Source organism: Convolutriloba macropyga, chromosome 1 (assembly GCF_964194025.1).
Source record: "Convolutriloba macropyga chromosome 1, txConMacr16.3, whole genome shotgun sequence".
In the NCBI taxonomy this organism is placed as follows: Eukaryota; Metazoa; Xenacoelomorpha; order Acoela; family Convolutidae; genus Convolutriloba; species Convolutriloba macropyga.
The window spans coordinates 64,673,396-64,699,199 of NC_134468.1; the positions used below are offsets into that span (position 1 = coordinate 64,673,396).

The window sequence follows — 25,804 nt, forward strand, 5'->3', positions numbered from 1 at the left end:
TGCTTTGCTGAGCAACTGATGTTCAAAATCACTTTTATCAGAATGCGAGAAGAGAGAAACTAGCCTAGAGAAGTCAAAAAGATATTACGTAAAATGTTGAAAAAGCGGCAAAATGAGGTAAAGCGAAACCTTTTTTTGTTCGACGAAGTAAAAAAACATAGCAGGACAAGTCCTGACGTACAATTCAAAGAATCTTCATTGATTAAACAGAAAAACTAGACCTAGAATGGACTATGAGTGAACTGAGAAAACCATTTAAAAAAAAATCAGATAAAAAACCAGAAAAAAAACAGAAAATCAATGTCAAAATTCCGCATGTGAACAAAAAACCACTAGCGAGAAAGAAAATTTTAATTCAAACAAAAATCTAGGCCTTGAATGAGCTGTGAAAAGATTGGGAAAACCATTTAGAAAAAAAATCCGATCCAAAAAATCGAAAAAACAGTAAAAATCAGAGTGAAATTGCCGCATGTGAACAAAAAACCACTACCGAGAAACCGAATTTTTGTTCAAACGCCGTTTTCTCACTCTACTTTAACATTAGAGCGAAAAAAATTCACGCCGCAAGCCCACTCGCTTTTTCGCTCCATTTCCTGTTTCGGCGTGACCAAAATCACTACTCCAATTTGACTTCAAAAATCATGAAAATGTGTGAACAGATCTTAAAAAAAAAGACAGCGCCCCAATACAATTCAAATTCTTTGAATTGTAAAAAACATAGCAGGACATGTCCTGAAGTACAATTCAAAGAATTTTCATTGACTAAAACACAAAAATAGACCTAGAATGGACTATGAATGGATTTGGAAAACCACTTAGAAAAAAATCCAATCAAGAAAATCGAAAAAACAGTAAAAATTAAAGTGAAATTGCCGCATGTGAACAAAAAAGCACAAGCGAGAAAGCGAAAGTTTGTTCAAACGCCGTTATCTCACTCTACTTTAAAATTAGAGCGAAAAAATTTCACGCCGCAAAACCACTCGCTTTTTCGCTCCACTTCCTGTTTCAGCGTGACCAAAATCACTACTCCAATTTGACTTCAAAAATCATGAAAATGTGTGAACAGATAAAAAAAAACAGCGCCCCCAATACAATTCAAATTCTTTGAATTAAAAAAACATAGCAGGACAAGTCCTGACGCACAATTCAAAGAATTTTCATTGACTAAACAGAAAACTAGACCTTGAACGGACTATGAATGGACTGGGAAAACCATTTAGAAAAAAATCCGATTCAAAAACTCGAAAAAACAGTAAAAATCAAAGTGAAATTGCCGCATGTGAACAAAAAACCACTAGCGAGAAAGCGAATTTTTGTTCAAACACCGTTTTCTCACTCTACTTTAAATTTAGAGCGAAAAAATTTCACGCCGCAAAAGCACTCGCTTTTTCGCTCCACTTCCTGTTTCGGCGTGACCAAAATCACCACTCCAATTTGACTTCACAAATCATGAAAATGTGTGAACAGATCTTAAAAAAAAGACAGCGCCCCACTACAATTCAAATTCTTTGAATTGTAAAAAAAATAGGAGCGCTATAATAGCCGGCTGAGAAGATGAGGGCGGCTATTAATAACTTAAATCACTTGCTTTTTTATTTATTATATTATAATTCGTCTTTATGTTGCAAGTCCTGTAATGGATCAGGTAATGCAGTTTCATTAAAACAGCTCACCTCTTCTGTGTGCTGTGATAAGTTGGAGTCGGATGCACCCCCCACAGACTCCTGTTCTTCCTGATCTTTTCCCTGAGCAGTCCTGTAGTTCCTGTTCCTCTCTCTCCCTATAATCCGCTGTCCTCGTCTGCCACCTCCCCACTTCTGGGACAGTGTAGGCACTTGAGGATCATCTGAGTAGTGGAACAGTGTGAGGTTCTATAATAATACCAGGCAGGACATCAACAATAAAAGCAATGAATGGTAGAAGCTCAATTCAATTTGCAGAATACTCGAACGCATAATCAAAATAGACCAATTTCAGAACCTCTCAATTAACTATAAGGACAACTGATTTTGTCGCGACATTCTTTTTAACCTATCTTTATGATTGAAGAACTAACCGGCTTAATTTGATATAAAAAAGACACGTTGACAACACTTAGAATAACTTATATTAACGGAATTATGCTACAAAGTGATAAACAAATAACAAGTTCATTAACTTTATCTAAGTGTTGAATGGACTAAAAACAAATGAACTGGCATCAGTTCTTCGTAGGAGATTAAGACAATCTGAGTGGGGGGACCAGCTGCGTAAGGGTGGATGGTGGTAGGTCTTCTGGATTCAACAGTGATAAGTCTTGTAAGACTATAAGAGAAACAAGGAGGCTCGGTTATGTGCGTACGCACATAATGTTCCGAGCCCGCTCTTCCACATTATTGACTTAATTGGCTACCAAATGATGAAGAGATGGAAAACTTTCAAAAAGATACACATGGTTCAATAAACAACCAATGAATACGATAATGCCACGCTAGAGGGCCGATGAAAGTTGTTGATAATAGGACTACTAGAAAGGGCAATAATAAAAATCAAACAACAAACATCATTTACGACCAAAACTCTAATAAAATCTATAATAAAATACAACCAAATCTAAAATAAAAAAATCATTAAAAAAAACAAAATCGCATCAGATAAAAACCAAAACAATTTAACCGGCACTTTATTAGAAAAGATATGGGACCTATCCCCAATGCGACTGGTAACAGGTAGACAAAAAAGAGCAAATAGGTGCGAAGTTCAAAATTTTTTTTACATTTTTGAAATTACTTAATTTTAGTTATTATTGTCGTTAGATATCAACTGAAACCACTAAAATGTTCACTAAAATACTAAAATGCACAATTTAAATCTACATAGGAAGCAATTCAGATATGTCATTATGCAATGTTCGATGGCGCAAAAATTCAAAGCCAATGGGACCAACGGTTATTGTTATTGTTTTTTTAAAAAAAAACAAAGCTCCTTTGAAATGTACAAATAAATAAAAATCTAACAACTTATGAAATCATGTGGTTACAATAGTAACAAAGCCGAGAAACAAATGTTTGAAGCTAAAACCGTTAAGAGATGTAGCTCACTGGAAACGGGTTGCGACCTGTGTTTACAGAGACTGATCTACAAATCGATCGAAAAGCTATTTAAAAAAAACAAAGCTCAAAAAACCAAAATTATTTCAGAAAACAGATGTTTTCAAATGTCACAAGAGACTTAGGATTACAACAAAAAGCTCCGGTTCGAATTTCAACAAATTAGGAGGCCAATTGGACCGGTTAATAATGAGACAAAGTAACGAGCCCACACAAAAAAAAAACAAAATCAAAAAGAAGCCAAAGCTTTAAACAATTTTACAACATGACATTGTTTTAGGCACTATAATGATAAGATGTTACCTGTAAGAACTTTAAATTGTCATTTTCCCTTCATCTTAATACCAACGAGTCTTCCTTATAAAAGGACTAATCAGACATGCCAACAAAAGAAACCCAAAAAAATGAACAGTACGAACAGTTTTTTATGAAACTATATGGTCGAAGCAATCAGTCACAAAGCACAGCCAAGCGCGGAAAAAATGTTCGAATCAACAAAAGCAATTGAGACTCCCAATGAGTGAGATTGAGTCACATGGTGTCGAAAATAAAAGCAAAAAAGAGACAGATGAAACAATTTTTTTATTAATTTAATTTGAAATTCGTTAAAACAAACAGCTATAAATTGAAACATCTAACTCGATTATGTTATACGTCTTAGGGAAGCAATTAAAAACTATCGTTATCGGGTATATGGCGTACAACAACGAAAAGAAAGACAAACTTAGGCAAAATCAAAACCCAAAAACTTTTGCGACAGCCCAAATTTGAACAGTGTCACAGCCCAAAAAGCAATTCAACATAAACATTTAACGTATTCAGATACGCCTTTTTCCAACGTTGTGCATTTTCTTTGCAATTCCTTTCTTTAATTGGAGTTGTCAATAAAAAAAATGTAAAAAGCAATTCAACAAAAACAATTTACATATTCAGATACGACTTTTTCCAGCGTTGTGCTTTTTCGCTGCAATGCGTTTCTTTAATTGGAGTTGTCAATAATGTGACATTTTGACATGGAAACAAAATGAACTCATAAAACATGCAATTATGATAAAAAATAAAAGAAAAATAGAAAACGCGTAGTACCAAACTAAAGAAACCTTTAGTTGAATATGAAATCGTTACCGACATTAAATTATACACCAAAGGAAGTCCGTTTCCGCCTGTTTCTACTGAGACTGCGCCCGAAAATGAGAGAAATAAGAAGAAAAAGGGGCAAAGTTGAACAATTCAACGATATATTATCGAAAAAAATTTTACTCAAAGTCTTAACAGACATTAGATAACAACTGAAAAAAAGGTTTAGACTCTTCAATATCTTATCAAAAATAACTGGATCTATGATTGGGGACGCTAAGTCATTGAACTACAAACATCAAGAGAAACAAAAACAAAACGCAAGAAGTCCATAAAATTTTTACGAAAACAATTGATCAGAGCCATAAAAATAGTGAGCTTAATTCCAAAACCAGAATAAAATCTCATTGAGTTACGCTTTTTGCAAACAGTATCTGTCATTAATTGAGCCCTACTTAAAAAATGTGTCCGTATTTTACAAAAACATTTACATAGCGGAAACTTTTTGAAAAAAAAAAGGTCGTGCCGAATTATAATATAAAAATTTTTTATCATAAGGACTCATGGTGGGATCAAGATCAGCCCAGATATTGCTGAGCGTCTAACAAAACACTCAATTGATAAAAACGTTTGCAAAATAGATCAATTCTATACATATCTTCAGTTTGTCAAAAACAAAAAGTGCATTTTGTATAATTATCGACTCTAAATTTGCAAAAAAATTGGCAAAATTATAATTCCAGAGGACTCTTAATACCAGCGGGAGTACAACTAGCTCTTTTTTGAGATTGGAAAGAATATGGACGCAGTTTAAAGGTGTGTACTTCCCTTAAATTCAGAGCATATGGGCTAAAAGAGCCATTTTTACGACGAAAAAAGTCTGAATTTGGAAAAATTTAGCATAAATTCTAGCCAAGAAAAACTCGGATCCAACAATTCAGCAGCCATCTTCTATCTTTAGAGATAAAATTAATTGCACTACAATTAATTGTTTAAAAATATTTTAGCAGTATTAAAGGAAATTTGGTCAAAATTGACGAAAATTTGAACAAAAATGTGAAAAAAAAACTGATGAATTACGTCTAATATTAACAAACTTTAGAGCTCTATAACTGCCTGTAAAAAGCAAAATTTGAAAAATTTTTTTCAATTCCATATTTTATGCTGGACAGGTTTTCTAATGATACCACTCACAACTCTGCGATTATTATATCGATCGGCCAAAATTGACTGAATAAAAAAACCCATTTGTGTATGTAGTTTCTCCCCCCGGAACAATGATCTTGGGTCGGAACAATGATCTTCGAATTAGCATCAACAGCTCATCCATTTCAACAGCTTATCCCTTTCCCAAGCAATAAACTTTCAAGGAAAGTCGTTGGCCGATAGAATGCACAACGACGGTTACAACAAATGCACAAGAACGACTTCAAAAGTTGCTACAAATGTCGTTTGAGAGCAATTAAACTTAGTTGGTAGATTACCGGAAAATAGAGGAGATCTCAACTGTTGAGATCCATGGAAAAAGTGTACTTCAAAACAGATTCCGATTTCAAATAAAACACATTTTTCAATCAAGCTTTAAACAATAATGCTCTTGAAGCAAAATTAGGCTTTTATTATCAAGCTTGGGAGATCTCTATTGGCGTTCATTTATAGTTTCATTCCCATCTTAGATTTCATAGGTAAAACCTAGCCGGCAGATTGCCGGAAAATATCCGCCGTTGACGCGCTAGACGCACATCGCGATTGACAAAAAAAATAAAGAATGAAATTGACATTGTTTTTTTTTCCTAAAATTAAAAAAATTGTTCTAATTCAGAGTGCAGTTTCAGTTAGACCAGGCCTCAATCTGTTAAAGAAAATCAACAATAAAGTTATGCTCGATCACCAATTTTGAAAGTTGATCAAGCAACAAGTCATTATGTCATACTTTTTCAAGCGTCCCCTTTTTTTTCAAGATTTCACCTTTCATATCACACTAGACTTTGAACTTAATCAGTCTTTCGCTCAATTTTCACAGGTGTCTCGAAGAGTTCAATCTCTGCGATTCATTCAGTCCTACAATAATATCAAGGAATTCAGAAAAAATTTTTGGGTTGAATGATTATTCAATTGTTGGACTGATTCGCTGCACGAGAATTGCAATAATACTATAAATTTTAATTGAGTTCTATCTTTGAGTTTTGAAGACCAAAATTATAATATAAAATTTTTTTATCATAAGGATTCATGATGAGACCAAGATCAGCCCAGATATTGCTGAGCGTCTAACAAAACACTCAATTGATGAAACGGTTGCAAAATAGATCAATTCTAAACAATTTTTCAGTTTGTCAAAAATAAAAAGTGCATTTTGTATAATTAACGACTCTAAATTTGCAAAAAATTGGCAAAAATATAATTCCAGAGAACTCTTAATACCAGCGGGAGTACAACTAGCTCTTTTTTGAGATTAGGAAAAAGATGACCGCAATTTAAAGGTGTGTAATTCCCTTAAATTTAGATCATATGGGCTAAAAAAGCCATTTTTACGACGAAAAAAGTCCGAATTTCAAAAAATTTAGCAAAAATTCTAGCCAAGAGAAACTCGGATCCAACAATTCAGCAGCCATCCTCTATCTTTAGAGATAAAATTAGTTGCACTACAATTAACTATTTTTAAATATTTTAGCAATATTGAAGGAAATTTGGTCAAAATTGACGAAAATTTGGTCAAAAATGTGAAAAAAACAGATGAATTACGTCTAATATTAACAAACTTTAGAGCTCTATAAATGCCTGTAAAAAGCAAAAATTGAAACAATTTTTTCAATTCCATATTTTACGCTGGACAGGCTTTCTAATGATACCAATCACAACTCTGCGATTATTATATCGATCGGCCAAAATTGACTGAACAAAAAAACCCATTTGTGTTTCTCCCCCCTCAGAGAGGGGTCGGAACAATGATCTTCGAATTAGCATCAACAGCTCATCCCTTTCAACAACTTAACCCTTTCCCAAGCGATAAACTTTCAGGGAAAGTCGGTGGCCGATAGAATGCACAACGACGGTTACAACAAATGCACAAGAACGACTTCAAAAGTTGCTACAAATGTCGTTTGAGAGCAATTAAACTTAGTTGGTAGATTACCGGAAAATAGAGGAGATCTCGACTGTTGAGATCCACGGAAAAAGTGTATTTAAAAACAGATTCCGATTTCAAATAAAACACTTTTTTCAATCAAGCTTTAAACAATAATGCTCTTGAGGCAAAATTAGGCTTTTATTATCAAGCTTGGGAGATCTCTATTGGCGTTCATTTATAGTTTCATTCCCATCTTAGATTTCATAGGTAAAACCTAGCCGGCAGATTGCCGGAAAATATCCGCCGTTGACGCGCTAGACGCACATCGCGATTGACAAAAAAAATAAAGAATGAAATTGACATTGTTTTTTTTCCTAAAATTAAAAAAATTGTTCTAATTCAGAGTGCAGTTTCAGTTAGACCAGGCCTCAATCTGTTAAAGAAAATCAACAATAAAGTTATGCTCGATCACCAATTTTGAAAGTTGATCAAGCAACAAGTCATTATGTCATACTTTTTCAAGCGTCCCCTTTTTTTCAAGATTTCACCTTTCATATCACACTAGGCTTTGAACTTAATCAGTTTTTCGCTCAATTTTCACAGGTGTCTCGAAGAGTTCAATCTCTGCGATTCATTCAGTCCTACAATAATATCAAGGAATTCAGAAAAAAAATATTTGGGTTGAACGATTATTCAATTGTTGGACTGATTCGCTGCACGAGAATTGCAATAATACTATAAATTTTAATTGAGTTCTATCTTTGAGTTTTGAAGAGCAAAATTATAATATAAAATTTTTTTATCATAAGGATTCATGATGAGACCAAGATCAGCCCAGATATTGCTGAGCGTCTAACAAAACACTCAATTGATGAAACGGTTGCAAAATAGATCAATTCTAAACAATTTTTCAGTTTGTCAAAAATAAAAAGTGCATTTTGTATAATTAACGACTCTAAATTTGCAAAAAATTGGCAAAAATATAATTCCAGAGAACTCTTAATACCAGCGGGAGTACAACTAGCTCTTTTTTGAGATTAGGAAAAATATGACCGCAATTTAAAGGTGTGTAATTCCCTTAAATTTAGATCATATGGGCTAAAAAAGCCATTTTTACGACGAAAAAAGTCCGAATTTTAAAAAATTTAGCAAAAATTCTAGCCAAGAGAAACTCGGATCCAACAATTCAGCAGCCATCCTCTATCTTTAGAGATAAAATTAGTTGCACTACAATTAACTATTTTTAAATATTTTAGCAATATTGAAGGAAATTTGGTCAAAATTGACGAAAATTTGGTCAAAAATGTGAAAAAAACAGATGAATTACGTCTAATATTAACAAACTTTAGAGCTCTATAAATGCCTGTAAAAAGCAAAAATTGAAACAATTTTTTCAATTCCATATTTTACGCTGGACAGGCTTTCTAATGATACCAATCACAACTCTGCGATTATTATATCGATCGGCCAAAATTGACTGAACAAAAAAACCCATTTGTGTTTCTCCCCCCTCAGAGAGGGGTCGGAACAATGATCTTCGAATTAGCATCAACAGCTCATCCCTTTCAACAACTTAACCCTTTCCCAAGCGATAAACTTTCAGGGAAAGTCGGTGGCCGATAGAATGCACAACGACGGTTACAACAAATGCACAAGAACGACTTCAAAAGTTGCTACAAATGTCGTTTGAGAGCAATTAAACTTAGTTGGTAGATTACCGGAAAATAGAGGAGATCTCGACTGTTGAGATCCACGGAAAAAGTGTATTTAAAAACAGATTCCGATTTCAAATAAAACACTTTTTTCAATCAAGCTTTAAACAATAATGCTCTTGAGGCAAAATTAGGCTTTTATTATCAAGCTTGGGAGATCTCTATTGGCGTTCATTTATAGTTTCATTCCCATCTTAGATTTCATAGGTAAAACCTAGCCGGCAGATTGCCGGAAAATATCCGCCGTTGACGCGCTAGACGCACATCGCGATTGACAAAAAAAATAAAGAATGAAATTGACATTGTTTTTTTTCCTAAAATTAAAAAAATTGTTCTAATTCAGAGTGCAGTTTCAGTTAGACCAGGCCTCAATCTGTTAAAGAAAATCAACAATAAAGTTATGCTCGATCACCAATTTTGAAAGTTGATCAAGCAACAAGTCATTATGTCATACTTTTTCAAGCGTCCCCTTTTTTTCAAGATTTCACCTTTCATATCACACTAGGCTTTGAACTTAATCAGTTTTTCGCTCAATTTTCACAGGTGTCTCGAAGAGTTCAATCTCTGCGATTCATTCAGTCCTACAATAATATCAAGGAATTCAGAAAAAAAATATTTGGGTTGAACGATTATTCAATTGTTGGACTGATTCGCTGCACGAGAATTGCAATAATACTATAAATTTTAATTGAGTTCTATCTTTGAGATTTGAACAACAAAATTGGGATCTAAATAAGTTAGATTACAGTTCTTGGAAGCCTTCGGCATTTCGAGCTCAGCCTCGGGCGCAAGCGCCCTCGGCTTTGAGCTCTAATTGCCTTAGGCTTTCCAGAACACTCTAACATATACTTATTAACCTATGCTTACTTCAGCTTCTAAACTGAAGGGTTTTAAGTTTAATACTAATATCAGCTATCAATCACTCTAATTAACTTTGATAACCTATTGAAAAATGACTTAATGACCGGGTTTTATCGGTTTATCCTGTTTCTTTTGATTTGGCTCTTTAACATTGACCATATTCACTACATTGCGTAATTCAATGCGCGAAAGAAATTAAAACACATTCAGTTAAAACAGTGAGTGAAATCAGTCAGAAGTCAAATGTGAAAATCGCGACTGATGTAAAACGAAAAACGTGATCAAAAGGTAAAGCGATTTTAAAAAAGAGCGCCTAAATAATAGCCGTTTGAGAGGCTGACAGCGGCTATTAATAATATCTTTACTAAGTAAGCTAATTCATATAGGAGCAAAAACTTATGACCCAAAACAGCGAAACGGCTCACCCTAAATCAATGCAGTAAAAGGCGACGTCACGCGCGCAAATATACCTGTTGCGTGATAGAAGTCACAGACAAATCGCTTCTTGACTTCTTGGTCAAATGGTGATAACAAAAATGAAGACGACAACGCATTAAAAAACAAGAGCAAAAACATTAATAGGCACAAATCGCTTCGCGGCTGTTCAAAACAAATTCTTAGGCAGACAAATTTTTTAAGCGAGTCATCTGTGTGAAGGAAAAAAAGTAGTTATCAATATCGAAGAGAAACCAAAACCAAAAGTAGATAAAACCTGACAGCAACAATTGTTCATAAGAAACATAGCTGGCAGATTGCCGAAAAACAGCCGCAATAGCTTTGTAGATCTGCAGTATCAAATAGATAGTAAAAGAAACAGACCAAAAAATTTGTCTTTATTAAATGCCGAGATGCTATATTTTTTATTAAGAATTTGTTTATACTAATGCTACTTCTATTCACTGCTCTCAAATAACATTCAATTAGAGTGACACACACTCAATTGACCTTAACTCTTTGAATAAAAGTGAAGAAAAGTCAATTTTAGAGTGAGGAAGTCATTTTTGAGAGTGAGGTAAATATTCGCTCCAATAAGAGTGAAAATGACGTGACACGCAATTTAGTTGAATTGCATTAACGAATGAACAAAAAGCAGATTTGGAGTGATTGTGACGTCATATGGTCCTAACAAAAATTTTGACGACGAACTAAAAAAACCAAGAGTCGCTTCGCGGCTATTAAACACACCAAGTGCAAAAACCAAGTGCTACTTCGCCAAGTGCAAAAAAGTCAAAAATTTAGGTAAAAAATTCCCTTGTGCATTTTATTTTTCGTTTAAACACACAAGCATAACAGACTCATTTAAAACCAAAAAATTGCTCTCAAACAAACGGATAATGGGTTCCATTTCGAGAGTTTAGTGTCATAACGGGACCATTACAATAATTTGAATAGAAACGTTTCAGTATCAAATTGCCACGAATCGAGTTCAATTTCTAAGCTTGAAAACGAGAAAGCAAGAGATCAGCTGAGAAACTCAAGATTTCTCAGGAAAAAGACAAACCAGTCTGGTAGAAGTTTTGCCGATATGAAACATTAAACAGTTAAAATTTTAATAACTGCAAGAGTTTTGAATCAAGAAAAGTTTTTGTTAATGAACGAAATTCATTAAAAAATAAAACCGCCCTAGTCCAAAAAAAATCATTTAAATTTTGCGTTTCATGGTTATTTGTTTTAAAACTCCAAAAAATTTAAGCGGCCATTCTGAATTTTTTAACTGTTCTGGGTCACTGCAATTTAAAGGCGGAATTTCAAAACCATTTTCTTCTGGATAGGTTCCATTATTCAAAAATAACCCTGTCTCAGTCAATAGACACTATTCAGCGCAACGTGATTCAGTGTTCTTGAACTCACTTCCTTTTCAAGGCTATCGCAGAATATGTCATGATACCAACAAAAACAGTTTTTATCCCTCCTTTTACAGCATAACGTAATTCTGCTAAATTCAAATTGACTCATTTAATGATATTGGAAATTACTTACCAATATCGGTTTCATTTGCCTTAATTGCTTTAATCTTATCTTTTCATTTACCCCTTAATTGCCTTAATCCCCAAATGGCCTGGATTTCATATACATAGTACATACGAAAAACATTGAAACTTCTCTTATATGGTAAAAATTATTCAAAGGCTGCAAAGCTAAATCCAATTTTAAATGCCCTCTCCCATGTAAAAAGATTTCAAAACGAAGTGCAGTTGACTAATTAGAGTAAAATCACTCGCCTCTTAAATGTACCAATTCGACCCTGGTTATGTAATTTTAAGAGGCTTCCGTCATTTTTTGGAACACAATTGGTGGTAAATTTTGTGACAACAGGTGGCAAACGTACCTCTTTGAGAAAGAAGCTCTTCAGTTCTGGCCTATTGAACAGCTTGTTATCTGAAATACAACAATGATTTATGTAACTACTCGTCAAACACGGTGGCATGCCGGGTCGTCACAAATTGTGCTTATAGAACTTCCTTCTCATAGAATATGAACTTCATTCATCACAAAATTCATGAGATTCTAGAATTGCGTCTGTTGTAAATGATGTTTTATGACTCAAATAGTTACCTTTCACTGACATGGACTTTCCCAATGAAAAATCGAACTTCTCATTTCACTTTTCGAATCCAAATTTTTCCAAAACTAATAGTTTTTCCGCAATTTGTAGAAAAAAAAGCTTCATTTCTTAAGCTCTTTCCACTTTCAACTAAGAAATTGTAATTTTATAACTTTAAATTATGAGGTAGTGTTCTTAGCGGATACTTACACTCGCATTGGCCCAGTCTTTTCCGACTCCAGTCCTTGTGCAGACCAGCCACCAGGTCATAGTTGTGCACTTTGTCCAGTCGACTAAACAGTTGAACAGACGTACTTTAACTTAATGGTTTTTTTTACACTTCGCCAAAGACATAGAAGGAAATGCTACTTGTATCATAGCTAAGTTATATTCATAGCGAACTCATAATTCAGAGACCCTAGACTAGAACTAGACTTATGAAAAGACCGAAATAGTCTATTAGAGGGGGTCAAGATTGGTCAAAATTACATAGTCGAGCTTCTTAGTTGAGTTCCAGCAAAGGTTAAGAATTTTTGGTCCGAGCCTGGTATTTTCATGGGTCGAGAAAACGTCATAAATCTTCTTTCCTGCAAAAGTCATAAGTTTGGAGAAAACAAATTTTTCTTTTACTTCCGCACACAGTGAAGCAGCAATGGAGCAGACTTAAAACACAGTTGGAAAATTGCAAAAAGTCTTAATTTTGCAACTCTTTTAAGATAAAGCAGTTATCGCAGCTGGATTAAATTGACAAATTACTTGATTGAATGGAACTAGGTAGCTTAAATGTAATGATTTTTTTCTCATTAGCCATGATTGAAATGTGGCGTTATCCAGTTGTTTTCTTCCATATTATCATTTGGATCATGAATTATCATTAATTACCTTTTGCACCTTTTGACTGATAAAGCACCTTTTGACTGATGGTTCTTCAGAATCGCTGAAGATGAAGGATGATACATGCTGTCTACCTTTTAAGCAATAATGAGCGACAAAAACGCACATAAAATTTTTAATCAGGTCCCACGGGTCACTGAGGCATGGAATCGCATAGTCAAATGATTATTTTAAATAATTAGTAGTATCAAACATAACCGACTTCCATCGCGCGAATTGCTCTCAAATGACCGCCGACAAGTTGGATTTGGTAAGAGCCAGCTGGGGCCTAGGGATGCTGATGTTCGGTGGGTCAGGCGTTGGGGGGCAGGTGATGGGACGTAGGAACAAAGCGATTGGAGGGGAGGGTTGGGAATTCTTGACGAGAGGGGGGTTCAAATAATCAAACCGCCAGGTGGAGGAGGGTGGACGGGATGTTGGGGGAGTTGATTAAGAACAACCTCTCACATTATGAAATTGTCTCCTCAAAATACTTTTGGTCAATCGCATCCTTAGAGGTTAGCGCGGCTCTAAGAGAGCTACTCACACACTTAATGCCCTCCGGGCTTTACATGATCATCTGGTTTCTGTAGATCGAAAGTCTTAAAGTTTGGACGAAAAAACGGTAAAAAAAACAAGAAGTCGCATTAAAAAGCCACACCCCTATTTTTGAAACTCCTACCATTTAATCCCGATTTGTTCACCACTCTATTAACCACTCTATCATTTCATTCCAATTTTAATCTCTGCTTGATCATGCCTAGCGGGCCATGACCATGCCTCAGCAGCCCGGGGGACTTGATATAAAACTATCACAGCTGAACATGGGATTATGTTATATATTTGATGATGAAAAACATGCCTGCAGTGTCAACTGCCAATTAACGTGGGGATGATAGAGGGGTTAAATGATATGGGGTAAAGATATGCCGGGTTAAATGAATCGGGGTCAAATGAAATAGAACACTAATTAAATTGCTACAAACTTTGTACTCAAGTATACAAGGAGGCTCGGTAATGTGCGAGTGCGCATAAGGTTCCGGCCCCGCTCATCCTTAATTTTGGCATAAGAAAAACCCAAAAATTCAAGTATTTTTCAAAAAAATTGGTGTATGGACGAAAAGATAGCCTACAAAGCAAATAACTCAGTGGAGTCAAAAATAATGCATCAGATTGATGAGATATGCCATAATTAAAGAAAGCCAGTCAAGATAAACAGCAAAATCGAACAACAACAACAAACATTAATTACATCAAAAACTTTGTCCGTTGGAAAAAACAAAACTTAATAACAAAAACACAATAGCGTCAGAAAAAACTGAAACTAAGCAAAATATATTGTAACTCAACAGAAAAGCTATAGGACCAAACCATAATAAGGCTTGATAACAAATAGACAATGAAGAACAAAAACAGTGAAGTTGAAAAATTCGCTTATTTTTTTTTAAAAACAATTAATTTCGTAATTAATTAAGTAAGGAAAACCATTAAAAATATACTAAAATAGGTTTACGAGTACCAATGTTTCTATAGAAGAGATTTAAAAACTGTGGGTATTGAAAATTTTATGCGGTTAAAAAACGAATAAATAGACAACAATTAAACAAATCGATTAAAAGTTGCCAGAATAAGCTTTTGGAAGCCGTAAATCCAATCTTTGGCCCCCAAAAATATGTTCGATTGCACCTTTTTTGAACACCAATAATGCATTATCAGACTTATCATTAATAAAATTAGGTAACAAGTAGACAAAAAAGAAAAAAAGGCAACCTTAAGTAATTTTTTTTCGAAAAAGGAAAATTCCAAAGTCATGAAAACCATTAATTATAAGAAGAAATATTTAAATAGAATTGTTTATCCTACCAAAAAAGCCCTTAAGACCTGCAATTATCCAGAATATGTCTCACGACTACAAAAAGAACGTCAATTATGACAAAAATCAGAAATTATCCTACTTTTTTTTGGTAAAGAAACCAGTGCCGAAGCGAGTAAAGTCATAACGCATCCATTAAAAACATAAGATTATGTGACACCAATCAATCCCCTTTTTACACCTTGCCTTGACACCACTATTTTCATATTTGGCCTGTATATAACGAGACTAGGTAACAAACAGACAATAAATTGAACAAAAATGCGAAGTTAAAAAGTCAGTTTTTTTATTTTGGAAAACAATTGTTTTCAAAGCCATGAAAACTATCAGCTATCTACTAAAATCAGAAAACCAGCTCATCTATTTTTCCATGAAAATCTAATGAAATTGCGTTATTGAACACGAAATTTCATTCGACTAAAAAGACAAAGCAAAAGCGACAGTTAAAGACAAATTTAAAAAATGCAATTGAATTCTTCGAGAAGGTAGTGTCGAAGCCATTAAAACCATAATCTTTATCCTTAAAGATTTTAATATTATCGATTGTGCCTGATTTTGAACGCCAATACAAAGATATATAGAATATCAAAAACGTAATAATGTGACAAAACTAGAAAACGTGAAAAATGGGCAATTACCTAAAAAAAATAGGAAATCTAGTAGCGTCAAAGCCAGAAAACTATAATTTAAGGCATAAAGCCACAGTAGAGATTAAATTTCCAATCATTAGAAAGAAAAAGCACTGATTTTATTCACATTTTCCGGAATTTTTCACTAAAATATTGTTAATTGCTCTTGAACGTAGTTCATAGCAATTATTCTAAACGTGTGTGCCTTTTTTATGAAAAATTTTCGCTTGACGGTTTTGACTTTTCTAGTGACTTTTACGCCCTTAACTTTTTGCGTTTCGCGTTATCTAAGTTTCTCTCTCAATCACAATTTCAAGCAGCTGAACTCAATTGGCGGCAATTCAATACTAAAAGTCAAATCAAAATTGCGCCAAAACTATTGTCATTTTTTACTTTAAATCTTAATAGTGGTATATGTTAACCTCTAATGTGGTTATTTGAAGCCCACTTTAGATTTTCTTAGTCCCATTTAGGCCCCCCCGACTGAAGCAGGCTGCAATTGATTAGAGCTCCCACTAGTCGTTCAAGAGCAATTCTTCCGACGTTTAGTCGGTTATGTTCAGTTTTGCTAAAACGTATTAAAAATTTTTAAAGTGTATTGATTTTATTTTTAAAGACAAAAAAATACTGTCGACTGTTTTTATTTAATTTTTTTGTCAAATATTCTGGCTAAATATTTAAAATTTTTCATCAAAAACAGCACGAAATAAGATTAATTAGTCCACTTTGATTAAATTTGCAGAAAGTGCACACCCAAGCACTGCTAACACAACATTTGGAGACGTCAAAACGGGACTATTTTTGTCAATCTTCATTGAGACTGCTCTGTAATTAATACTTGGCCGTTTTTTGCTAACTTTACTTGTTAATTATCAAAAACGCAGCATTTTTTAAATATTTTAACAAACAAATTATCTATATCTAAAGCATTCGAAAGAAATAGGTGTTCCTAATGGTAGAACAACATTAGCAGGGCTAGTTTTGGACCAATCTTGGACTCTTACAATTTGAAATGTTCTGTTCTTTAATTAATATAAAAAAAAGATCTACTAATTTAATTTTTTAAAAAACCGACTGATTACAATCCGAATTATTTTTGGGTTGTAAGAGTCCAAGATTGGTCCAAAACTAGCCCTGCTAATGTTGTTCTACCATTAGGAACACCTATTTCTTTCGAATGCTTTAGATATAGATAATTTGTTTGTTAAAAAATTTAAAAAATGCTGCGTTTTTGATAATTAACAAGTAAAGTTAGCAAAAAACGGCCAAGTATTAATTACAGAGCAGTCTCAATGGAGATTGACAAAAATAGTCCCGTTTTGACGTCTCCAAATGTTGTGTTAGCAGTGCTTGGGTGTGCACTTTCTGCAAATTTAATCAAAGTGGACTAATTAATCTTATTTCGTGCTGTTTTTGATGAAAAATTTTAAATATTTAGCCAGAATATTTGACAAAAAAATTAAATAAAAACAGTCGACAGTATTTTTTTGTCTTTAAAAATAAAATCAAAACACTTTTAAAATTTTTAATACGTTTTAGCAAAACTGAACATAACCGACTAAACGTCGGAAGAATTGCTCTTGAACGACTAGTGGGAGCTCTAATCAATTGCAGCCTGCTTCAGTCGGGGGGGGGGGGGGGGGGGGGAGCCTAAATGGGACTAAGAAAATCTAAAGTGGGCTTCAAATAACCACATTAGAGGTTAACATATACCACTATTAAGATTTAAAGTAAAAAATGACAATAGTTTTGGCGCAATTTTCATTTGACTTTTAGTATTGAATTGCCGCCAATTGAGTTCAGCTGCTTGAAATTGTGATTGAGAGAGAAACTTAGATAACGCGAAACGCAAAAAGTCAAGGGCGTAAAAGTCACTAGAAAAGTCAAAACCGTCAAGCGAAAACTTTTCATAAAAAAGGCACACACGTTTAGAATAATTGCTATGAACTACGTTCAAGAGCAATTAACAATATTTTAGTGAAAAATTCCGGAAATTGTGAATAAAATCAACGGAATTCACTCTATTTTCTCAAAATGTTTAAAACTCGATAACTCCGTGTAAAAAGAACGAAAATCAGATAAATTTTTTAATTCCATATTCTACGCTGGACGAGCTTTCTAATGATACGTCTTAACTCTTCAAGATGAATATATCGATCGACAAAAATTGTCTGAACAAAAAAACCCATTTGAGTATATAGTTCCTCCCCCCCCCCTCCAGAGGGGTCGGAACAATTAAGAATTAAAATTGGGGTGAAATGATAGAGTGGTGAAATAATCGGGGTGAAATTAAAATTGGTGAAATTATAAAATGGTGAAATTATCGGAGTAAATTAATATGGGGTTAAGTCTTAAGATTAATTAAGTCTATGTCCAGTTTTTAAGCTAAAAGTTAGCAAATATATTGCAATACATTGAACTTCGTCCCCTTTGGATATTCAATAAGATTACGGTTGTCAAGTTCAAGAAGTCACTTCGACTTGGATTTTTTGTTGATATATCTTGGGAGATTGTGTTTTTTCACGAAACTTGTGAGCTGAAAAACTTTTGCTGACCCGGACCGAACTCCAAGTCTATATCAGTACTGTTCAAGTCTAAATCCAAGTCTTATGTTGTTTCCAAGTAGTGAACAAGTCTAAATACAAGTCTTACAAGTCTGGCAAGTCTTCGTCAGGACTTGGATAACACTTGGAAGTTGACTCCCAAGTCAAAACCAACGCCGCCACTTGCCACTTTTTTGCATTAATTTTATGCACTTTTTCAGTGTCTCTGAAAACTGAGACTTGGATTTAGACTGCCAAGAATAAAAAGTAATTTGATCATAGTTCTGAACCAGTAATGAAATCGCACTTGAAATTAGACGGTGAAAAAAACTTTTGCTGGAATAACTTCCAGTCTCGACTAGGGCAGTGCAATTATAGAACGGGTACTGATGAAGTAAATCAAAACTGAAGTATATAATAATTCCTACAGTGTGTCTGCTTTGGGCAGTCCGTATGTCTTGACGATGTGTGCATAGAGACAGACTCTGATGTGGGTGTTGAATTCGTACTTCTCTCCAAAGTAGTTCTCCACCTTCTTCCCCTCCAAACTCATCTCTAATCAATCCACACAATCAAGGAATACAGGTGAAACGAATATTAATACCCTCTGAATGAAAACTAGTAAAAAAAAATCCATTAAGGTTTATTAATTTTGTAGATTTTGTACGCCTCCGCATAGTTTTTTTTTGAAAAGTGGCTTCTTAGTAGCAGTTGAAAAGCACCAAAATTAAAGTAACCCAGCATCGTTTTTTGCGTTGTCTTAAATTTGCTATTAAAATTAGATTGTTCGGACAGCAACAAAACAGCATTCGGAGTTTTCATCGAAAAATTTAGTTTCAAACTTGTTTACATACAATAGTTTTGCTTTTTATTTTAAATGAACTACTTAAATGAGTTTGGAGTACATGATTTTTTAAATGACCTTTTTAAAAATTAGTTTTGTTCTTTAGTCGATTTGCCAAAAATCTTACCGTGTCACATGAATGCAAGGTGTTTCGAAATCTCTCATCAAAAATGCCAAAATATTGCCAAAATTTAGCAAAGTATCAAGTTTCGTTACACCGGATACCTTATTTATTTCGATTCTTTCTTGTTTTCTTGAATGAGTTCAAATACTGTTACGTCAAACCTCCGCATTCATTGTTTGTAAAAGCGTACAAATCGAGTAATTCTGTTTCAAGTTGTTGCTGAAAAGAATTTCTCGAAGTCTCAACAGCTTATAAACAGTTTGAAGAACAGGCCCCGATGAGGAATGATTACAAAGGAATAAACAATTGACGAAATTGTAATAATTGATTAATGCAAATGGCAACAGAACTCTTCTGCTTTTAGCTGTTACTATAGATATGTAATTGAATACGCACAAATAAAGAATAACAGCAACGCAGAAATTTTCACCAAATTTTAACAGCAAACATTACGCAACATGTAACGCATCTATATCACAGTTTCCTCAAAGGCGGTTTACCAAGTAAAGATGTAACATTGTCAGCTACTGATTAAAAAAATTTGCTAGCATCTGAAATGTTAATCAGTTAGTAATTACTCTTTTTCTTAAACAAACTCCAGGCCGTACCGTAATTGTGGCGCTGAAAAATAAATCTGTTCTATACATGTATACAAGTGCCATTATCATCACAGCCAATCTGTGAAATACCAAAGCATTCGAAAATTTATTTTTCATATTTCTTTCTTTCAGTGGTTCGGGTTTCAGCACAGTCGCTTTCCTTTTGTTGTGTTCTGTCTGATAATAATCTGGATAACAAATTTAAGGTCCTCAGAATAAGCACAACTTCTCTTCCTTGTTGATTAAGGAAAAATTCGAAGCTCCTACTCATTGAGAAAAGTAAACGCTCAAATCGCAGTTTAACGAGAAAACTGCCTCATGTTGAAGAGTATTTTACACTTTTCGAATTCTATCAATATCCTTCAGATTCAAATAAAAAAAAAACAAATCACTCGGCAATCGGAAACTGAAAAAAAAGTTCCGAGAAAGAGCCAGTTTACCATGTAAAACTGCGATTTGATTTGACTGCACGTTTAGAAAAAAAACCGTTCAGTTCCATAAAACTGGTAATTCGTGGATTCCATGACAAAAGCATAAGAAATATGCAAGAATATGCTGATTAAAATGGACTAAGCCAGGCAGTTTACATATACAGAATAAGTGTTTAGACATCAGAAGTGATATAGTTAAGAGTCACTTTTATCCTTCACCTGTTACTGCACTTCACTTTTGACTACCTGAACAAACTCTGACATCACTCTTCAATTCGTACACAACGAGAGTGTGCCTTTTCATTACTTCACTAACCAATACTTCACAGTGAAGTTATACTGGTGTCCAAAAATACTACTCAGACCAATCAAAATTCAGCGTAGTAATAGATATAATTTTTGTCAATGCTGATCTACGCAAGTTATCTTAATCGCCATAACAACTCAAAACGCAAGAACGGTGGCTTAACAACCAGTAAAACGGTATAAAACGTACCAGGTGGACCATCAAGCCGAAATAAAATGGAATGAAGACACAGATCTTACATGTGAATGGAAGGGTCAAAGCTGGCGCAACCCACAGTCGCACATGCTCTATTGTAACATCTATTAACTTCGATAGATTATTGTATACTGTTTTGGGGTATTGTCGAAGAAACAAACATCGTTAAAACCGAAGTCGAACCTAAAAATTGATGCGACAACAGAGCACAACCGACTGGGGGCTGCTCCTGTTCTGCGACAGTTTTAAAGTGTTAGTTGCACGCATGATTTAAGTATATTGTGTGGTTCAGTCAACAAGAGCAGAGGTTAACAGAGACATTTTAAGCAATCCAACGAACTTTTGCATGTAATAAACATCAATCGATACAGGTTGGACGACAAGTGAGGCAAACAATTTTTAAAGGGGTATAGGATAGAAAAACATGCATGATACAAAAACCTGTCGAGAGGTTCGAATACGAAACCACGCGGAAGAGAACCTTTTCATTTTACTCTGTACGCTACATGGGGCTACATGGTACTACCATCGCCTATAATCGTTTTCATTTCGCAGCCTTGATTTCTGAATCCACGCAATTCCAATATCTCGAAAAAAGGAAACGTCAAGCGCCAAAAGTGTACTAAATCCACAGATTGTTTTAGACATTTTTCTAAATCAAACGAACATTTTGCATGAAAAGGCGACAAATGTTTGCGATAACTGCTTCGATCAAGAGCAATTGGCAGCAACTATGACGCCTCAGAAGACTCAATTGCCCTAAAAAATTTAAAAGAAAATATCACAGCTATGCACTTATATCATTTTTTGATGTTAACTTAATTCAAATCTATCCTTACTAAAGATCGCGCCTCGTTGAACACTATGATTACAAATACAGAAATTGGGCATTTTCACAACCAATGACGAAATATCTAAAGAAATGAGAAAAAGCCCGTGAAAAACATTGTTTTGCTGACAATTTAAACAGTTCGCATTGTACTTTTTCAAACTTCATGAATCTATACAATGATGATAGGATCACAACAGAAAGCAAAACAAGCATTAGGCAAGGAAATTTGGATGTGAGAATTGTATTGATGTAAAACGCTCATGCTCGATCTATATGGAGAAATTAACGTTCCACAATATAAGTTCTTTCGCAATTGTATCTTTTCTCTTTCGATATCTCGGAGTGTTATGAATTGTTTTTAGTAGAAACACAGCCATTGTTCAACAATTTCTGCAAAGATCATTTTGCTATCTCTTCACTGTTCAAAAAGTGCTCAGACATCAGAAAAGAAATATGAAGATAAATCTCAATCACACATGGTCCAGAAGAGATGAGAATACATAAAATTGTTAAGGTTTTCGATGCAAAAAGTAACTCAATTTGTTTGTAACAAGGTTGATTTTATTCCATTCAATTCTCATCACCGTTTCGTTCTCATCACTAGTTGCTCAAGAGGAGGCAAATCACAAATGTTGTGATAGCAAACGTTAATTTTTAACAAAAATCCGTCAACAGAGCAGAGGAAAACGTGAAAGAAGTGATATTAAACTTTTAAGTAGAAGTTTTTCCATTTCTTTCTATAATTTGTCTGAGACTTTTTAATTACGCGAGCCAGAAAAGTTTTTTTTTCAACAAAATACGCAATGCAGAAGTAAAAAAAGATTCAAATCTCGCAAATTTTTAAACAGTTCACCTAAAGCTTTATCTCTCAAGTAATTATCCGTTATTTTCTGAATATTTGCTGTAAAATAAATTTTGCTGCCACAACCATAAAAAGCAAGAGTGGTGGCTTAACAATCATTCAAGCGGTAAAAAAACTTATCAGGGCGAGCATCTAATTGGAATCGAATGGAGTACAGACACGGACTATATTTGTTAAGCAAGAGTCAGAGCAGAAGCAGTCCGCATAATTCATCTCATGTTCGGTTGTGATAGTTCCATATCAAGTCCAATGAGCAGCTGAGGCATGACTTGAACCGCGATAACTACGGTATAAATCAGTATTTCATTGCTTTAGATTTATTTTGATAGTGATTAATGAAATTTCATTTGTAAAGTGCTGGGCTATAATTGATGGAAAATTTTCTGCCCTCATTTCATGAGTTAAATTAACTTGGTTTATTGAATTTATCATTTATTTTTTGCTTTTATAGCGACCTCTTTTTTAAAAAAAATTTCGGCTCTTTTTGAAGCCCCCGTATCTTGTATGCAAAACCAGCAAAAATTGTACTGCTGTCACACAATCGACTGGCGAGCGCAAACACTCAATACTTTACATCATAGTACGCTACACTTGTTGGAGACATTTTAAGCAATCCAAAGTACTCGCCTTTCTAATAAACTTAAATCAACTGACAGTTTTCACAAATTACTTTCGAATGACAGACACGGCTAAAAGTTTTTAAAGGGGCATAGGATAGAGCAATTTCCATGGTGCAAAGATCTCCGAGTGTCGAGGGGTTCGAATACCTGACCATTCGGAAGATAGCCGTTGACATTACCCTATACGGCAAACGGTTTATGTACTGATATCGCCCACAACTGCTTCCTTTTAGAAACTTATTTTCTGAATGCACGCAAATCAAATTAATCGAAAAATGGAAATGTCAAGCTTCAAAAGTTAGCTATATCGATAGGAGGAAGAAAACAATCAAACGAAGATTTTGCGCAAAAAATGACAATCATTTCGTTCAAGAGCAATTAAAATTGCGGAAAGTAATGCTACAGAGAACCCAATTGCCGTAAGAATTATTAAAGAACAGTTTTGGTTACAGAAAAGATTAAAATTATGCACATTATTCACTATTTGCTCTTAATTGTATTTTTAATCCATCAGCACTAACAATTACGCTTCGCTGAACGCTATGATTAAATTTGCAGAGAAGTTTTTTTCACAACGAATGACAAAATATCCACAGGAATGAGATGAAACTTTTGATAAGATTTTTTTGACAAATAAGACCATTTGATTCACTTTTTCAATTTTCATGAACGTTTACAATGATGAGAAGAAAACAAAAGAAAGCAAAACAAACAGTAGGGAAATTTGGATTTGAGCTTTGCTTTAACGTTAAACGCTCATTAGGGAACAATATGGAGGAGGAGAATTTTCAAAGTATAAATTCTGTCAAAGTTGTTTTTAGTACGAACACAGCAATGGGAGACAAAACTTTTTGCACAACAGCCATTCTAGGGCAATTTCTTGTAAATAGCTTGTTCTTTTTCTAAATGTTCGTTGTTCAAAAAAATGTTAAGAAACGCAAAAAATATGAAGAACAATCTCAATCACGCATGATCAAAAACAAGTGAGAAAACAAAAAAAATGTTAGGGATTTCGATGCAAAAAGTAACTAAAGTTGTTCGCAACAAGGTTGAATTTATTCTCATTAAATTCTCATCACCGTTTCGTTGATTGTTGAAACTAGTTGCTCAAGAGGAGGTAAATCACATATGTTGTGATAGCTGACGTTAATTTTTATTGAGTATACGTCAACAGAGCAGAGGAAATCGTGAGAGAAATGATATTACTGTGTGTTTAAAAAGAGGAGTTTTTCCATTTCTTTCTATATTGTGTTTGATACTTTTTAATTACGCGAGGCAGAAAAGTTTTTTTTCTCAACAAAATACACAGAGCAAAAGTAAAAAGAAGATTCAAATCTCGCAAGTTTTTTAACAGTTCTCTTAATGCAATATCTCTCCAGAAATTTTCCGTTATTTTTTGAATATTTGCTGTAAAAGAAAAATTCGCTGCCACAACAGCATAAAAATGCAAGGTTAGTGGCTTAATAATCAGTCAAGCGGCAAAAAAGCTATCAGGGCGAGCATCTAATCGGAATTGTTCAAAAAATGTTAAGAGTCCAGAAAAGAAATATGAAGTACAACCTCAATCACGCATGGTCCAAATCAGGTGAGAAAACAAAAATGTTAATGATTTCGATGCAAAGAGTAAGTAATGATATTAAACGTTTAAGTAGAAGTTCTTCCATTTCCTATATCGTGTTTTGAGGCTCTTTAATTACGGGAGTCAGAAGTGTCTTAACTTTCCAACAAAAATACACAAAGCAAAAGTAAAAAGAAGATTCAAATATCGTAGCCTTTATAACAGTTCATTTAAGGAAATATATCTACTGTTAAAATCAGTTCTTTCTGCTTATTTGTTGTAAAAGACGTAACTGGTTTCCAACCTCGCAAAAGAAAGTGGCACATTTACAGTTGGATGTTTTCAATTAGAAAAAAACTGTTTACCTTGTTGAAAATTAATTTTTTTTGACATCGAACAGAACATTGAAGAATACTTGACATAAGCTGGAGATCTGAAAAAAAACATGGGAAATCGAAATTGCGAGTTGTCAATTTTTTGAAAGTCGCATAATTTCATTTTTTTTCTAGTAATTTTGTCTATATTTACTGATTTGTTTTAGACTTCTAATATTATGAGCATCATAACCATTCTCTTATAAATCTAACTAAGAATTCAATTTCGAGAAATTTAAATTTTTGCACTGTGAGATAAACAAAAATACTGGAGATTTCGAAGGATATTGGAGGAAGTATGGGACAGGAACTGCAAGAAGCAGGAAATGAAATGAGGCAGGAACTTGTATACTTATAACAGTAAACATTTATTCCTTTGGGGAAAAAACTCTTCTTAAAGCGGGGCAAGAATTATAAGATCTTAGTGAACTGGATAACATCAGCTCCAAAAAAATGTTGATCTCTACAGAACGCAAAGCGATATCTCGTTGAATATCCTTGATGAGTTTTATTGTGGTACAACTTTTTGCTCCAGGTTGCGTTCAAAAAATTTCAATTATTCCTAAAGAAATAAAACTGCATTGCACAACTATTCACCCATTTCAGTGAAATGTTAGAACATAAAGGGTAAATAAAACCGTAATGGAACAATAAAGCAAAGTTTGCGATAAGTTACTAAAAAAGTTGTTAACAGTACTGCAACAAGATATATAGAGTATTTGTATTTACCCTCTTACCTTGAGACGAGGCCAGTTTTCCAGCTGATACGCACTGAATGTCTGACCT

General features: G+C 34.1%; 1 protein-coding gene across 1 annotated transcript in view; it reads right to left on the reverse strand.

Moving 5' to 3' along the window:
- LOC142345898 (uncharacterized) overlaps positions 1-25,073 on the reverse strand; it is an 87,558-nt gene extending 62,485 nt beyond the window's left edge. The window contains exons 1-5 of the mRNA XM_075398384.1: positions 25,010-25,073; positions 18,701-18,827; positions 12,565-12,647; positions 12,139-12,188; positions 1,674-1,871 (exon numbers count right to left, since the gene is read on the reverse strand). Of these exons, the coding sequence (XP_075254499.1) occupies positions 1,674-1,871; positions 12,139-12,188; positions 12,565-12,647; positions 18,701-18,827; positions 25,010-25,049 (498 nt within the window). The 5' untranslated portion in view covers positions 25,050-25,073. The remainder of the gene's footprint in view (positions 1-1,673; positions 1,872-12,138; positions 12,189-12,564; positions 12,648-18,700; positions 18,828-25,009) is intronic.
- Between the last annotated feature and the right edge of the window lie 731 nt (positions 25,074-25,804).